The 18,105-nt window shown below is 35.5% G+C and overlaps 1 protein-coding gene across 9 annotated transcripts in view; it reads right to left on the bottom strand.

Moving 5' to 3' along the window:
• Positions 1 to 18,105, bottom strand: part of SLC4A10 (solute carrier family 4 member 10) — a 150,986-nt gene that overhangs the window by 115,062 nt on the left and 17,819 nt on the right. For 6 of the 9 annotated variants that reach the window (XR_003543203.2, XR_003543202.2, XM_027734188.2 and 3 more), the window contains exon 1: positions 1,492 to 1,572. The exons of 1 other annotated variant lie outside the window; for it this stretch is intronic. Coding sequence is in view for 5 of the 8 variants with exons in the window: in XM_027734188.2 (XP_027589989.1) it covers positions 1,492 to 1,572 (81 nt within the window). In the remaining 3 variants the exon portion in view is untranslated. Of the gene's footprint in view, positions 1 to 1,491; positions 1,804 to 18,105 lie in introns of those variants that run through there. 2 more of the 9 variants (XM_027734181.2, XM_027734184.2) reach the window with 2 other exon arrangements.

The raw sequence follows: 18,105 nt of genomic DNA, 5'->3' as shown, positions 1-18,105 counted from the left end.
TTATGGCCAGTACAAGTAATACAACATTTTTTACAAATATGTTTTCAATTAAAATTAAAAGCTATTTTTACTGAAGAAATTTGCTGCACATTCTTGATTTTCATCTCCTGTGGTCTCCCACACTCATATGGTTCCAGCAAAACGTTATTAAATGGGGGTAGAACCAGAATATAGTTCTAAATGCAAAATCAAATCCATGATTACATGGATTTCTAGATGGATATATGAAAATATTTTCAAAGCTTGATCTCTAATCCTGTGCTTTGGGGTTAGAAAATATTGCTCACCCCTGCCAATCTGCTGTCCAGTTACATGTGAAAATTGTTGTTCCATAAGGGTAAAGCAAGTGACAGAAAAATTGCACACTACTTCCAGGCTTCAGCTGAGCTTTTAAAACACATGGCCAAACATGTTGCCATGGAAATGTTCTGCAAATACATGTAGAATTTCTTAAGATGGAGCTGAATATCTTTTTTTAAAATAAATTCTCCTACAATTTCAAATAGAATTTTTCTATGATGTATTCCCTTGAATACATCATACTATCTAATATCCCTTGAATACATCCACTATCTAATGTTTATAACACCTAAAGTGGTAACAGTATCTCCAGATCCATTTTGTGTTCTATACATGAAATTAGGCCACTACCTTCCTATGTGAAATACCCATATATGTGTTTTCTTTTATGTACTCTGACTTTCCTATCCATCACCACTATACATTAGCAGATCCACAAGTATCAGCCTTGCAATGAAGTTGGCAACAGTTAAAAACAAAAAGGATGAGACATGCTTCAGTAAAATGAATTCAGGTTTAAACAACATTCTAAATTTTTAAGTTATTAATCTTCTCTTTTACAACCCTTTAGTATTAGTATGCGTCACTGAGTGTAATAATTAAAAAGAGGAGAGTTATCTTGCCGAAGTTTCACTGTTATGTTCAGTGAGCTATTTTTAAAACTGATTTGAAATGAAGCAAAAAGAAAAAATCTACTGCTGCAAAATGAAGCAAGATCTGTGCCTGCAGAATAGCTCAGTCCTGTTACACAATGTGATACGTTGTTTTAAATAACCTGCTCTGTAGGTAAACACTTGCCTTATACTGCATTTCATATGACAAACAAACACATTCACAATAGCTTTTGTGTGCCATGTAAAGATAAAGCAAAATCAAAATGGAATACAATCTTGTCATTTTACTTTACAGCAAAGGTATAACCCTTTAACATGAATCAGTTAAAAGAAAACACATTCAGAATAAAAACAGGTTGAAAATGTATATGGTATAAATTTACATTGTTCAAATAGGAATTAACAACACATTAGAATTCCAAGATATACATTGCTCTGCTTATGTAAACAGTCTACCCTATAAATCCTGCAGCAAATCCAACATGAAGCAATTACACAGACAAAGAGATTGCAAATGACCTAAAACTGTAAAACAAAGCCTATGTTAGAAATATTAGTATAAACTATGAGGTCATACCTGATGGCTTAGGGACTGTAATGTCTCACCGGTTCCAAGCTGCATGACCTTTCTATTTCCAGAGACCCCCAAAAATTGCATTTCCTGTCTTACAAAAGTACATCACAGACCCATCTATCTTTCAAAATCTTCTGGGCTAGTGAAGAAAGCATTAACAGCCATTCTGTCCATCAGTAAGTGCTGGAGTCATTACCCTCAAGATATCAGATCTTAAATATAGTTTCCTCCGTGCGATTACAGACATCCAGTAGTCAAGGAGGCTGACACAGCTATATCACTGATGCTGCTAATGCCATCTGAAAACAGTAAGCTTACTGCTTAAAGCAATCCTGCATCATCCAAACAGAACAAGCCACATCCTTCAACTCCTCACTTGCGTTTTTTATAAAACCTAGCACTGCCATTATAGATTTAGTTTTTGTCTGTGGTCAGCTAAAGGAGAAATTAGATATTATGCAACCAGCTTTGCATTAACAAAAGAAAAACGGCAGATGAAGTGACATATCGAGGTTATCAAATTTTGCTTGCATGACCACTCCTCAGCAAGCACTGTCACCATTCAGAAGAAGTATCACAATCTGATTCAAAGGAAAATCAACAGAAATAAATTATAAACAATTCACAGGCAGCAAGGTATTTTAATACCTCTGCAGTACTGAAACAGCTATTTTATGCAGCTTCATGAATCCTAGTCCCTATTAAATTAAAAACATAGCTTGCCTAAGTATTTTTAGTGTTTATTTTCAATAAATTGCATGATCACTGCATTGTTTCCATTACTCCCTGCTAGCAGCCAGAAAACAGCATGACTTGAAAACGTGCCAGTATTATGACAGCAAAAATGTGGTTTGATATCAAACAAAACAATCATGCATGGATTTCTTCTGATATGAGAGACCTTTCAAGCTAACAAATGTACAGTATAGTCCTTAATAATATTTAAATTAAGACTAAAAATTAAAACCTGAAATTTTTATTAAAACATATATGATAAAAGTGAAAATTATTGTTATAAATCATTACTTGTATTTACCATTGCTAATATTATGGCAAAAAACTTACGCAAACAAAACAATCACTTCACAGAACTAAGATGAAACAGTATCACCAAACTGGTAAAAGTCATCATTTAGTAATTCCTCCAAATTCCAGACCCACAGAAAAATTACTTGTGTTCACATAGTGAAAAAGTAATGTTGAAATCCATATCCTTAAATATACAGGAACTTTCCCTCAACACATATTGAAATACCTTGCTACCAATTGAATTTTACTGATACGTAAAACCTGGAGGAAAAAACTCTTCCCTAATTTAACTTCAGCTTGCTCCAAGTGTTATTCAAATGAATTTGGATATCCCTCTTTACTTAGAAACATACACTGAAGCAGAAAGCAGAAGAAAATTATTCTAAATTAATTCACCCAGATCCTATCCTGTTAGTTTAAAATTATTATTATTACACAGTTGCAGTAACTGTCCCTTTGTGTAACTGAAGAGTTAATCACATTTAGCTTATAGTCATTCACATTATGGCACTGGCAAAAGCAAACTGGTCTCATCCATGAATACCACATATTTCCCTTTAGGAGGAGACACTACCTGCTAATAGATTTTAACTGAGTTCACTTTATACAGTGTGTAGTTGCTTCAACATAAGGATGTTACATCTACAGAGAAAGGGAACTCTGTCAGCCACACATTGGTACAGAGTTTCCAGCAAATGTCCGGTAGCAGAGCTAGTCAGAGAAATCTAGGAGGCTTTAAAGTGCAGCAGAGAACTAGATCAGGCCTGATTTGATGCTGCTTTTTATATTTTCCACAAGATTTAATCCTGATGTCCAACAACCTGACACTGTCTTTTTACTGCTGCTGACAGTGGCAGTCAGGGAGCCACTTTCGAACATTTTGAATGTTCTTGAAAGCTGCCACTTTTGAACTAGTTCCTGATTAACTCATTAATTCACTTTCAACCTAGAAACTATAACTAAATCTACGGGCACAAATATAAATACATATGCACAAGGAGACAAAAAGCCCTTCAAAAATCAAAGAAGAGAGCTGCAGCAGTAAATGAAGGAGAAAATAGCATTCCCCACATCAGTATGAAATACGAGTATCTCCAAAGGTAATATTTTTATTTCCAAAGGTAATTTACAAAAGTAATAATAATACAGCAGCCCTAAATACTAAGTTACTTACTCCTGTGCAAATATTCAGTTTTGCAATACATTCTGATCAGTAGCTACTTACGAGGGAAGTAAGGGAATACAACCTCGCATCTCTAAGCTGCTGGCAACCACTTGCAAGTCCCCCAAAGCCACCAAGTTAGGATATGAAGGCCAATAAGATGGTAAGAAGTGATATATCAGAAACGTATGTTGCCAAGCCACCTTTCATAAACACCATGTAGGCTCTCCCTGTACAAATCTTATGCTACATGATGATCTCAAAGAGTGAAAAACACAAAGCTAGGAGCTATAACCACAGCTGTCAGAAACATCACTTAAGAATTTCTGCTCACAAAGAGTACCTCATCTTTCCTCCAGCTGGACATTTGAAGAATTCAAGAACTAGCAAAACACAAGGCAGAAGACTATTGTCCTGAGTTAGGTTAAGATCTCAGTACAAATTGTAAATGCACTCAGAAATATACTATTATTTCTTCATGCATATTATCCCAGCTAGGAATACTTTCACTGAAGTTATTCCATGTTTTTCCTCATGTCAATACAATTACTATTTTGCAGAAGTGAAAACTTCAACATTTCTTTAGCAATGTTAAAAGAGACAGAGTATAAATACAGTACCATTTTTATAAAGTATAGATATTTATTCTGAGATGTTAAAGGAAAAATCTAGTAACCCATTCCCTTTACAGTATCAACAAGTATAACTTTATGCCATACAAAAGTATTGCTCCCTACAGTTTGCTTTTATTTAATTTTTATTCACAGGAAAAAAAGGAAGAATAAAAAAAGATAAAAGCAAATTCAGAGTTCCTGTGAATTATGCAAGGTGAAATAATGGTCATTTTGAATCTATCACAAATCAGCTTCATATCAAATAGAACTGACCTAAGCAGTGAGGGAGCAAACACCTGAAGCTCTGTCAACCAGCTTTTTAAATTAAAGTCATGTTTGCTAGTACTAATGACCAGGAAAGAGAACATTTGAGATTAGTGCAAGGTATTATGGACTGTAAAAGTAAGGTGACATTATGTAGTGCTGTAGCAAAAGAGACGGAAGAATACTAATGCATATTCCTCAGCAGCATTTTGGGAGATTAATTTTACCATATATGTTTTTATAAATGACCAGAGCATAAGTAGTATAAATTATACTCAAAAAATCAGTCTGGGTTGTTCAAAAATTTCTGATATTGGAAAGCACTGCTATTATATGAGGAATGGAACACTACCAGGAAGACATGGACTACCTCTAGGATCACAAAAATAAAACTGAGGTAAAATTTAATAGTGCAAAATGACAATACGTGAACTCATAGATTATTAAGTTTCTTCTGACAATTGAGAGGTCAGCAGTTGAAAAATACAGTGAATGAAACTGTGGGGACAAAGCTGATCAAAAAGTAATTATGAGCTACCAACCTGAAGTCCCTATGGAAACAAAATGAAATTTTAAAATTATTAGGTAATATGTTCCTAGTACACAGACATCAACATTAATGCAATCATAAACACTATTAAAATCATATTGTTCTTGACTCTGATCATCTATTGTCTAAAATAGGAATTGAAACTGCAAGAGAAGAAGAATTCTCCAATGGTCAGGGAAATTTTGAGAAGAAACTGAAAACATTACCTTTCTTAAGCTTAATAAACAAAAGACTAAGGGAGATCTGTGTAGGTGTGTCAAGAAAGAAGCGCCAAGGAAAAAGGAAAAAGAAAAATACCCAAGTAAAAATTTGGAACAAGCACAAATCCATAGTAAGTTATCGTTAATTTGGGGATGGGGGTGTTAACTATCGGGGGGTTGAAGGCCTGCAAGAGCAGGAAATCAAAATCAAAACCCAAAAGTGTATCTTGCACTCCTCTATTTCTACAAGAGATGAAAACAGTGACAAATGAAGAAAAATGCAAAATCTTAGGGTACAGCAGAATTGGTACCAAGAATAGGACCTAAGGAAAATCAGCAGATTGCCATGTGGCTCAGCAATGATTGGAAATTGGTTTAGAAACCTGAATTTAAAAAAGTAAACAAAAAAAAAGATTTGATAACAATTGTTTTTTCCTGTATTGAAGACACCAAATTTTCGTCTTGATACATAGAATGATATTGACAATATAAAAGGCTCAGCAATTTCTCTTAATCAAAATAACTCAATAATTCTAAGTTTTAGCTGATTGCTCAGCTCAACACAGATTAAAAAATATCTTTGTACTTGAGTGGAGTAAGCTGAAAAGTAATTAATGGTAGCTCATTCTCCTTTAATCCTGATGACAGGACTATATCTATTACCTTTCCTTAGTCAACATATGTGTCTCTTATTCAATTCTCCATTATATTACTGTTTTGTTTGGGTTTTGGTTTGGTTTTAGTTTTGGGTTTTTTTGTTAAAAAGTGTTAATATCCTTTAGGCAAAAAGGAAAGTCATTAGGAAACCGAAGTTTAAATTTATTAATTCGGTTAAAACTTGTTATATTTTATGGACCTACTGTGTTCTCTCAGATGAGATACTGTTCTCCTGGGATTATTTCAGCAGGCATTATGTAAGTCTAATCAGTTCATCTGTGGATAACCATGACTGTGGTTAAAGGAAACTCAAAACATTTATAAAACAAAACAGGAAGCAGGCAGAGGCAGACCTGAAAGACAGATGCATAGTCAAAATTTGCAAATTAACTGCTTTGTTCCAATCCTGCCTAGCAGATAATGCAGCTGTATCAAAACCTGCCTTTCCAAACACCCCACTGGTAGTGTTGCTGTATCCTAACTTTAAAATTCAAGCCTGTATCTCAGGCCAGTCCCTGATGATCCAGATCACTACACTAAATATTACTGACAAATTAGAATAAATTTATAATAAACAGTTTGAAAACAAGATTTCTCTCCAGTATCTCACCTTCAAAAACTATTTTAAAATGTCTGGCATCCCATTTCCCAGAAGATAATGTAAGAGAAGGTTGACATCTCCTTTCTCTCAGACTGCTGAGGAGCAATCCTATACTTACAATGTATATAACAGATGGTTGCTCACACTTGTTCTTGGAAAAATACAGAAAATAAAGAGTACAAAAGCTCCTCAAAGCTTGCAATCGTGCATTTATTTTCTTAGCAAAATTATATTTACATAAACCACGTGTTCCAGAAAAGTATTTGTAAAATCAGATTGAAATGGTAAATTTTAAATGTGCATCTATAAAGTGAATAGGTTCTATTTAAAATAACCATGTGTCTTTTTCTGACTTGAAGGAAAGCAAAGCTGTTCACCTTTTTAAGCACCTCAACAGTGCAGTAACTTGTGGGTAGCCTGGGAAAACCTTTCTACTTTTATTAACTGACTAAGGACACGGCTGACTAAGGGCTTAACTTGCAGCCACAGAAATTTATTTTCCTGATAACAAAGAGATCATTTAATCAAAAAGGCTGGAACCCATTAGCAAAGCAAGTTCTAACAGCTTTTCCACAGAAGGAGCAGCAGGACAGGTGATGTTGCTCTAGGTGTCTCCCAAATATTACACAATACTGAAGCTGCAGCCTAGTTATATATTGCACAGCTCATACCTTCCTTTCTTCGATCTTTGTTCATCTCTTCCTTGTCCCTGAAGAGGAAGAAAAACCCCTTTTTCTTAAGAAAAATTTGTCAGCTCACTAATTCTAGCTTCTTATATGCCTCAGAATAGATCTGACTTTATTCTAAATATTTTGCATTAAAAAAGTTCTCTTTCAAAGAAGAGAAATGTTAAATTTTGACATATAATTACCATTATCCTCTCTGCTAGCAGAAAATGATGGCAAAACGCCAACTTGCTTGTCTGCTACAGATAAGACATTTCCAAGCTTCCATCCTTCCCTTCAGAGAAAACAGAAGGGGAAGACCAGCCAGGAGAAAGCCTACCCTGTCAGCTGATCCTCTAAGAAATAAAATTAATATTCTCCTAGCAGAAATCATTTTCCTCTGAGCCTGAGGTAAATGATATGCCTTACCATATGTTACGATGGTCCTTTCAAGAATGACAAATTTGATGAATTTTTCCTGGATGGTCTTTCTCTCATCCAATCTCTTCTCATCACCTCCAGCTTCTGCTGCAGGCAAACTCTCAAGAGGCATAAATCAGCATAGCATCACCAAATTATATAACTTCTATCCACTGGGGATTTAGCCCCTTCTATTTCAGCCTTAGCACAAAAAAATGCCTGTGCATTCTTCAATAATCTTTTTGATCTGTGTAGAGCTTTGGAGAATTACCCTGACACACTGCTGAGCTTCGACACCATAGTGAGCAGAGAATCCAGACATTTTTCTTAAACGAAGAACTCTATAAAGGTTTTGTCCAATTACAACATATACAGAACTAGCTCTAAATCAGAAAAAACTCTGCTTCAGTTCAAACGGGGAAAAAAGACACAAAGGTTCAGGCAAGTTTCTTCACTGTATATAAAAATACTGGCATACTTTGAATACAAACTCAGCTATGCACTCCTCATTAGTTCACCTATACTTCTAGACAATCAAAATGTCTGAATACCTTTGAAAAACCACAGATACTAGACTATTTGTACATCATTTGTACATCATGGTCCTTTGAAAGTTTTAATTTATCAATAAAATATAGATACAAATACAGACATTTTAAAAATCTATCTACTAATACATACACTTCAAATTTTCTCATCTGCTGTAAAATATGTTGATTCTAAACAAGAATGACAATAGAGATCAATTTTAGACAATATTTGTCGGTCAAAGCTCATCCAAAAAGAAAACTGCTGGACAGATCAGTTGCCCCAAAATTTTCCAGGCTGTTTTAACTGTTTATTTCAGCGATGTAAAACAAGAGAATTTGTAAGCTTAAATATTAGAGTACAAACATAAAACTGCTCCTATGCAAAATACCCTTTAGAGTCTTAGAAGACAGTAATGTGGGATGAGAATTGCAAAAGTTGGGAGGCAAAGTCACTGCTTTGAAGAGAGGCAATGGGAGAAAAGAGCTATTACTAGAGTATAATTCAGGATTAGGTTAGTCTTGACAAAAAACATACGACAGGAAGAATGCAAGACAGTAAGAAGTGCTTTATAAATGCAATTTATCACATCAATATGTAATATATCAGACAGATTACTATCTAATTTTATCACCCCTACAGCTACAAAAATAAATAATAAATATAATTATTGAGTAGTTTATTCCAAAATCAATTTCAAAACGTGAGCCCTGAAACAAACATTTGCTTTCTTTCAAAGTTAACGAAACAGTCCGCATGGAAAGCAAACAGGCTAAGATTAACTGCACCAGCTCTATCTTGCCATCTTTTCTCTGGGAGGGGACACAGAAAAGGTTTTCAAGCAGAACACGCTTCACTAATAGCTAAACTTCTTATTTATGGCTGTGCAAGGTGAGGTATCCATAGCCTAAACAAGCACTGGGCTGGGGGTAGCCCTCCTCAGGCTTATGTAGAAAAAATAAAGAAGGGAGAAGAAAGAAAAGCCCCCTCCAAACTAGGAGCAGGCCACAAAGCTGATGTTGGGATATTCTGGATTAAATTATAAAATCAGAGATATAAACTAGACAATCTCATAGATATTTACAGATAAAAGTGGGGGAAAAGGTAAAATTTCCCAGAATAATTCAAAATGCTTTGAAAATCCAATTGCCTGCATACTTTTTTAAATATTTAAAACAGAATTTTGCATTCAATAATGCAAGGACATAGATAAAAATGTTAAGATCTCAAGAAAGAAATAGCCAATGATTCCTTCAAAGACAGAAAACTGGGACAAAATGCTCATTGGAACATACAGAGTCTCCCATAGGAGCTTCAAAAGTCAGACACTGCCTGCTTTTATATTTAAACTGCCTTTTAGCTACTTCCTTCAGTAGAAGACACTTGCGAAAGAGTAAAGGTGTAAAGGACAATGAAAGATAAAAGAACACTGAAATGAAGAAAATTTAACACTTAGACACATTCCTGGGGACTTTCCTGGTTTTGAAGTTGTTGGTGTTGATGGTTTTATACATGCTTCTATTATAATGATAAGCAACAGTTAAAACAAAACAAAAAGGTCCACTCTTGTGAATACTAGTTTTATTAAACACTGTTTCCTACTTTAAGTAAAGAGCACGTTGCAAACACCACAGTGAAATTACAATATGTGGAGTGCAATAGCAGGTCTTCTGGATTAGCCCCATTGTAAAGACTCTCTACCCTTAAATAAAAATATTGACTGTTGTGTTGTGTAACTGTGAAGTTGGGGGGTTGGGTTTTTTTCCCCCTAAAGTGCAGAGATCTTTATTTCCATGATTCTTCATAGGCATCTGCTCTTAGGTGTATATACATACACCACACATACAGATGTGAGGAAAGCGTATCACTTGTCACCCTAAACTATTGCCTGAACTTGGACTGCCTAACAAAATAGAACTATCATCTGACAGTCTAAAACCTAAATGATCAGAACTATCATGGGTAAATATACCCAGGCTAATAAACCTCTCCATTCGTACTAAAAGTCAGCAGCAGCTAATTTCACCTTTTTCCTCTCCTTACAACAGTGAGAAATACAGTGCTGGGAGCACCTCCCCAGAGAGTAACGATGGCAGACACAAGGTTCCCGAATTAGACAATTTCTTCCCTGCTCTCATCTCCCTCCAGTGACCATCAGTGGAACCACCACACATCCACCACCAGCACAGGCCTTCTTCAGGTCTTCCTGCTCTCTTAAAGACTTACTGTTTTGGAAGTTGGTGAGAAAAAAAAACAGATGAGTCTGGAAGCAAATCCAAGGCTAGGTAAGAAAAAAAGAAAAGATGTCAATCTGAATCTGCAAGCAAGCAGTCATTCCATTCCCTCATAATCTCCTCTGCTCCAAACCCTTTTTTAAAATTCCTCTTAGGTTAGAGCTGTGAGCTATTTCCACACAAATTTCAGAGAAAAGGGTTACTATAAAGCAACAGCATTCTCATTACAAAACAGTTGTCTAGCAGTCTCATGATACTCCTCAGAGGGTGTATGGCTTCAGCCTGTGCTACCTCCAATGCTTTGAAAGACATCACCATACATTCTTGAACTAAAACCTGATCGCTCAGTTCTCTGATCAGACTCAGGAACTCAATGAAGGTCTGTAGAAACACTGAAGTTGTATTGATAAAAAGAAATTACATCAATCCGTCAGAGAAATTCATTAATAAGTGAATGCTCTCACTATCCAGAAAAATGTTTCCAAATTTGATACAAAACCATTATGCTACTTTCTCTTTGTTAGAAGAAAATATTAAGATTCAATACCATAGCATTCACAAAAGTACATGTTAAAAACTGACTTTGAACTATGTCACCAGTATAACAATCTTATATGAGACATGGTGCTACCTTTGCTATCTGGCCATTTCAAAACTCAGATGGATAAAATGCTGTAAATCTCCTGCACAAAGTAATCTTTTGTTATCAATGCCCTAAAAAAATCTACTTAGTGCCACACTTCATGGCTTCTTTAGCAGTACCATGTCGTACACTGAAGTCTCAAATATCACATAACTTAATACCTCATGTGAATATGAGATCACATCCTTCCAACTCAGCATATTCTGTTAACACCATCAACCTAGATAACTTTTAAAGTTATTTTGGTACTTGGATTGGCTTAAGGTGAAAAGTTTTTTAGGTAAAAATAATAAATGCCGCTTACTATAAAAAAACTTTTAGCAAACTGCTAAAAGTTGTAACTGCTGGCTGTTTGCAAGTTTGCAAGGAGATAACACCACGAAGACATTAGTCACAGTAGCACTGAATATTGTAATTTTGAAGCTTGATTTAAGTTATTTGAATTCTAACAGATGATCTCCAAGTTTTGGATTCACTTCTACTTTTATTATGTAAAAACAAAAGGTAATGTTTTTATATAATAATGTTAAAGAACACATTCATTAATTTGAAGAATTTTCAGATAAATTATTAAAAGTTAGGGTTTTCAGAAGTGAAGCAGAAGAAATAAAAACCATGAAAACTTGAGCTAGTTTTAAATAACTGAAATTACAATTTCATTAAGTCCACGTAAGGAATATTTTTATATTATTTTTATTAGTTCCCCCAAAATCTATTTTTCAGCAAATTTTCAAAATGTCCTTAACCACAAATTCTACCTCAGATATAATCCAAGAACACCTGTGTTATTTCAATAGTCTGATTATTCTCAAATTCGTATATAGTACTTATCTTTTATAGTACTACCATTATGCATAATGATTCTTGATTGAATCACCAACTCAATTTTTGTCTTTAAGGATGAATTCTACATTTTAACATGTTGTGTTGTGTGCAAACTCAAAGGAGAATAGTATGCAAAGGGAGAAACATGAAAAGAATCATTCAAATGTGGCACCAGACACACACTACTAATAAAAGTTTTGAATATTTCAACTACCTACAGTATTTTCCAATTGCTGCCCAGAGACAATGTAAATCTCAAATGCAGCCTTCTCTCTACTCTAAAAAAAAATAAACTTACTTTGAAAAAAAAACATACAGCAGTCAGCACCCACTTGGTAGCAAGGTGACCAGAGACTTCTATCTATTATTTCATAAATTCTTCCCAATATTAAAGTTGTTATTCATACAACTCATACAAAAGCCAGTTTACCGTAAATCATTTTAAATATCACAGCTATAATATGAATCCCTATAAATAACTCACTCAAGAAATTAATTAGCAACAAAAGATTACAAAATTCACTTGATAGTAAGAGAAGTATTTAAAATAAATGCAATAGAAATAATTCATACTAATGTAAAAGACAGTACTGAGCATTATAAGCCAAGAAAAGCAGTTCAGACCATATCATAAAAAGAAAATTCTCATAAATGTTTCATTTCTTTTAAATTACTTTCTTACCTCACCTAGCCTCCAGCAGTCAATAGACCACAGGCTTATAGATAGTCTATTCTAACTTCAGAAACAACTTTCTCACTTGCCAAGGAAGACAGAAAAGTGACTAGGGAAACCAAATCAGAGCTTGAATTTAAGGTAGTATTGTATCTGGGCCTGTTGCCTCTTTCTCACCTTGAAAACCAAAAAAATGCATTCCGCTATCAGGAAAAACAGAATTACTTTACCTCAAAGAAATTAATTCTCTATTCAAACAGATGCTCCATATACTCACTCTATTACTTCTCCCAAGAGCACAACGCCTAAAAACGCACTGTAGGTAAAAATCTGAATCTCTAATTCCTAGCACCTTCATAATCCATTTCAAGAAAAATGCTTTGCTCTCCCTCCCTTACGCTCTCAAGCCCCTCTACCAACATGACATTCTTAAGTCTAAGCCTATTTTCCAGGTCATCAGTATGACCTTGTGCAAAGCATTACAGCCAGTGGGGTTTATAGCTAGATGGCATTATACCCACATGGAAACTTATACTTTCTATCATTTTTGTATTAGTGAGGTAAGCAAATACTTTGGTTCTTCTAAAAAGAAGCTTTTGGCAATTTCAATCTTATCTTCGTGTGTCTTAATCATAGAGGACAGTTTGGAGAGTTGGGCACTCCCAGACAGTGCACAAGGCAATGCCAAAGGCTGACCACCAGACCCTCAGATGCTCAAGAAGCTAAAAATTCTCATATGCTACCAAAGCACAACAGGCCATGCTAGTCACAGAAAACACTTTGACATTACAAGAGAAAGACTTATTTCCAGCTCAAACTCTTTAGAAAAGTTTCGTAATTTTTCTGGTACATAATTTAATTTCTCATAACCCAAGACATACTGAAGTTAAGGCAGCTATCACAAGTATTAAAATAGTAGGTTATTTGTAAAATTAATTTTTCAAGCAGCTTAAAAATTAGTATTCAACAGTTATCTTACATTTTAATAGCTCAAGTGCAAGGTTTTTTTTAAGAAATACATGTACTGCACTTTATACTAATTATCATCATCAACATTAGCAGTAGTAGTAATATTAAGAACTTTTGATTTGAACCAGTGCTACCAGCAAAGCAATGAAAGGAGGTGAAAGGCACAAAAAGCAGAAGTCAGAGCCAAGGACTTCTTTTGCTTTGTTCTAGCAGGGAACCCTGGACAGGCTCAGGGACACCTGGCATTAGCAAGGTCCTGATTTCTGTTCAGGTTCATCCTTTCTTTTATCCCCAGGTAGAACCCTCAAAGGAGGCTCCTCCTGCTCCTCTCCCAGCAGACTGCTCCTGACCCCCCCCATTCAGCACCATCCCTCTACCCAGTCTGTCAAGCTAGTCTGTATACTAAAATAATAAATACAGACTGTATTAATTATTCATACAGTCCAATCTGACACGTTATATTGAATGTCACAGTTAGCCTGAAGGTAGAAAATGTTGTTTTACATAACATTCATTAAATGTAGTGAACTAAAGTATGTTAATTGGGTAATAGACAAAAAGAACTTAGTATTTGGTAGAGACTGGTCACTGTTAATACAGTGTGTATTGTATTGCGTTAATACCTTGGCTGTAATTTTATGCTTAATGAGCAAAAGAAAAAGCTGATTATTCAGAAAGCAGAAAAAAAAATCACATGTGTTACGTGTTGGAAAAATAGCCTCAGGTGACAGAAGAAATACATACCAAAGGAACCTGAACTCTAACAAAGAAAGTACCATTTCAAAACCCTGAAACAACATGCTGTCACTGGAAATTTTACATATTCAGATTCTAGGAAGCAATACTTAATTGTTGATGTCAATAAAATGGCAAAAATATGATTTTATTTGCACAAGTTATCTGTTCTCCCTATACTATGTAAACATTTATCCTAGTTTTTTTTATATTTCCATTTACTTTATGGCAATTCAGATTAAGGCCTCCATATCAAATAATTTAATTAGGAAAAAAAATTAAAAGTACGAATTTATTAATTAAACTCCTACTCACACCAGGCAAATGTTGGTGGGAAATACATGTGCATATGTCTGGCACTGGAAATAAAGCCCATGCAATTAAAACATACTCTGGCCTTATGTTAAAACAGTTTTTTTCTCATTCCATATCTTATCTCCCCACTTTCCACCTGACTTGAAAAGGCTTGACCAAAACTAGGAAGCATTTTGATGCACGCTATTAGAAAGAAAAAAAAACCCAGTTAGCATCCTCAGTAAAACAAAGGCCTTTACTGTCTTCAGAAGACAACTGGAATAATGACAGTAACAAAGAGAACAGATGATGATCATAAACTACTCAGGATAAAAGCAAAATACTTAATTTCTTTCTTAAGATCAGCAGCATACATTTTGGGTATCATTACTCAAGTCATTAAAAAGTGAATCCTAGTATAAAAGACTAAGCAAGAAAAATTAAGAAAAGGAACCTCCTACTCACAATGTAATTTAGATAGAATTAAGATAAATTCAAAGCAAGTGTTAAGCTTAAACAAAAAACACACCACACACAAACTTACAAACAGAACCAAACCTTCCAGAAAGATTAGCAGCCACCTGGCCTAGAAGCTGTGCTGTTTGGGTTTTTTTAATATTAAAGTTTCATTAAGGGCTAAAACTCTGCTGTGAGACACCTCAGTCTCCAGAGAGCCAAAGAACTCGATGCCTCACCAGCACCTAACACCAGTCAGGGCCTGAGCTCAGGTGCTGCTCTCACCTCACATCTGTCCGCTCAACTTTCTCTGTTGTTCTCTGAAAAACACATGTCCAACGTCAGCTAAAACACAGAGATGGCCACTGCTTTGTTTTCTAGCAATAGTGTAACACCATACACCCTTGTTTGTTCCACTGTAATATGGGAGATATAGGTCTGCTCCTCCTCTCCACCTGAAAGAATTCAGGCACTGTCTTCCCACGCCTCTCAAAAATAGCCCTGTTGGGAAGGCAAGCGAGAGTTGCTTCACAGTTTCAACACTCTTCAGGGACAACAGAAAACAGAAAGCAAAAGGAGTTAAACCCATGTCTCATGTCCAGCATAATTACATTAATCACTGAACCACTGACACACTGGCCACCATTTCCCCAGAGAGAAAGTCAGGGAGAAGTGGTAGCAGGTCAACACCCAGGCATCTTGTCGAGGCACCTAACCCAGACTCTCATACTGAGCACCAAGTTCAGGAGCCTCCACTTGAAAATGAGAACGAATGAAAATAAGGCCAAACCCTTCATAAATGCCCAGGAAACTTAGAAGCTTTAGCCCTGTCAAACGTCAGACACCTGGGTGATTTCAGGTGAGCTGGTGCAAATGGCACGGTACAGCATCAGCTGCCAGCTCAGAAGGAGCATGTATGTCCTAGACAGAAAGAGCCAGCAGAAGCACAGTACCATGCTGTTGTGGCAAAGCTGCCTCCAGTTCTGGATTTATTTCATCCAAAAATGGTCAAAAACATGTGAACTAAATTTGCGAATGTTGCCATAGTGCAGAAAATTTTTCCACATCAAGATGGCAGCCGTGTTTCAGGCCAGGCCTTAAGGGAACTGCTGGAACCAGCTCAAACTCACGGTGAGCCACAAGATTCACAAACATCATTATCCCTAATGCTCACCGCTTAACTCTAAGCTCATTAAAAACAACTTCTGAGCACTCAGTTGCAAGGTCTTTCACCTCTACCTAGTTATGACCCCTGTGAGAAAGTTTGGTCTCAAGTAAAGTTCCTTCAGGAACAAACAATGCCACTGCCCAGCACTAACAAATACCTACTTAGAGGGGATAACACACTAAGTATGCAGGGCAGACCATATTAACACAAGTTGCAACCAAATTCACAAGAACCACAACCATTGTGTAAAGTTTCTTACCCTAAAAATTAACTGAGGTGCCTAAAGAAATAGCTTTTTTTTTGGATATGGTTTCTCTTCCAGAAGAATTCACAGCATTGGAACCACAGAGCTTTTGTCAGGAGAAAGTTGAAACATTTCCTGCAACACATGAATGGCATCAAATGCAATTAACTGCTCTAAGAAGAGTTCATGTATCTCTACTAGCTGAGTATTTCCCTTAGCACATGCACCCTTTCCAGTCCTCCTTCTCTGTGTTTCACATAGTTACCTGCAAAGGATTTATTATAAGTGAGTGCAATTATGCAAAGCATATAGTTATTTCTAAACAAGGATGTCGATTTAATGAAGCCCCGTAGAATTACAATAGGCAAGGAGTCTGTCATCATCACATCACATAGAGTTCTCTCTGTAATAAGTTAAATAGATGAAAGAACAATGCTGGTCCTGCTTTTGAGAGATGTAACATCACCCTTCCTAGGGTGTTAAGAGCTCAGGCACTTAGACAATAAGCACCACAATAAGTCTTAAAAAAATTAAAAACATAGCAAATAATCTTTCAGGGAACGGATGAATCATTCCCAACTTCATTTCTGTTCATGTTTTACCAATACCTGTGCTTTGACAGCTAACTGCTTTCCAACTGTCCTAAGAGCATTTTAGAAAACTGAATCATTTAGATTGTACACCAGGATTTAATTTCTTAAAATGCATCTTTTGAGTTTGACTTGAAGAGCCTAATCAGGTAAAGAGAGGTGTATTCAAATGTTCCCAAAAGATTCATGAAATCCATACAATAAAGTGGTCAACAAATTTGTTCATTTAAAAAAGAAGAGATGAAGAACATAAAGTTTAAATGGTTTAAGAAGATAACAAGGTACCATTTAAACTGTGGGTTGAGGAGAATGATTTAGGATGGTTTAGGCATACATAATTCAAAAGAACATGAATAAGTTTTCCATTGTAAAATTCCAGTGAAACTTCAGTAAGATCTTTTAAACAACAGGATTATTAAAGTCTGTAGAACTCAACAATTTAAATGAAATTAAAACTCCAGCTTTCCAGACACCCAGAAGTGCTAGACTGAAAAAAATATAAGGTAAGAGCTGACTCTTTCCTAGTACAATTGCTAGAAATAATAAAGAAATTCTTCGTATTGTCACTACATAAATATCTTTACTAATCCTCTCCAGTTCTCAGTAATGGCTCACAGCTGAATTAGCTTTTAATTGTAAAGGGTAAGAACATTTCTGGCCTAAAGGAATCAGGTACAGAGACATAATCAAATAATCAAGCAGACAGTTCTTTGTTCCTTCCTTAGCAGCAGATTAGTACATAAGGAGAGAAAAATCTTCTTGATAGGTGACATGACTTAGAAAACCAACCTAATCTTGACAGCAAGACAAGAAAATGAAAATTGTAAAGAATTGCTGCAAGGATTTATATGAGGCTTTACAACTTCAGGAAGAAAATTAAATTTGGAAGTATTTTTGAAAGAACATAAATAACATTGAAAAATAAAGGGATAAAGTTACATATTCAAGAGATTTTTCAGATGGCAATAAAACCCAATGATCATCAAAATTACTTAGGCAACATTAGAGAAACCTCCATCTTCATATTTAATCATCTAAATTTTATATTGGGGTGCTGGGAAATACGCCCAAAGCTGTTACTAGTGTATCAGAACTA

The sequence above is a fragment of the Pipra filicauda genome, unplaced genomic scaffold (assembly GCF_003945595.2).
Source record: "Pipra filicauda isolate LSUMZ 115617 unplaced genomic scaffold, ASM394559v2 scaffold253_size2546935_pilon, whole genome shotgun sequence".
NCBI lineage: Eukaryota > Metazoa > Chordata > Aves > Passeriformes > Pipridae > Pipra > Pipra filicauda.
The sequence above is the reverse complement of the archived record's forward strand: the minus strand, read 5'-3'. Positions and strand labels throughout refer to the sequence as shown.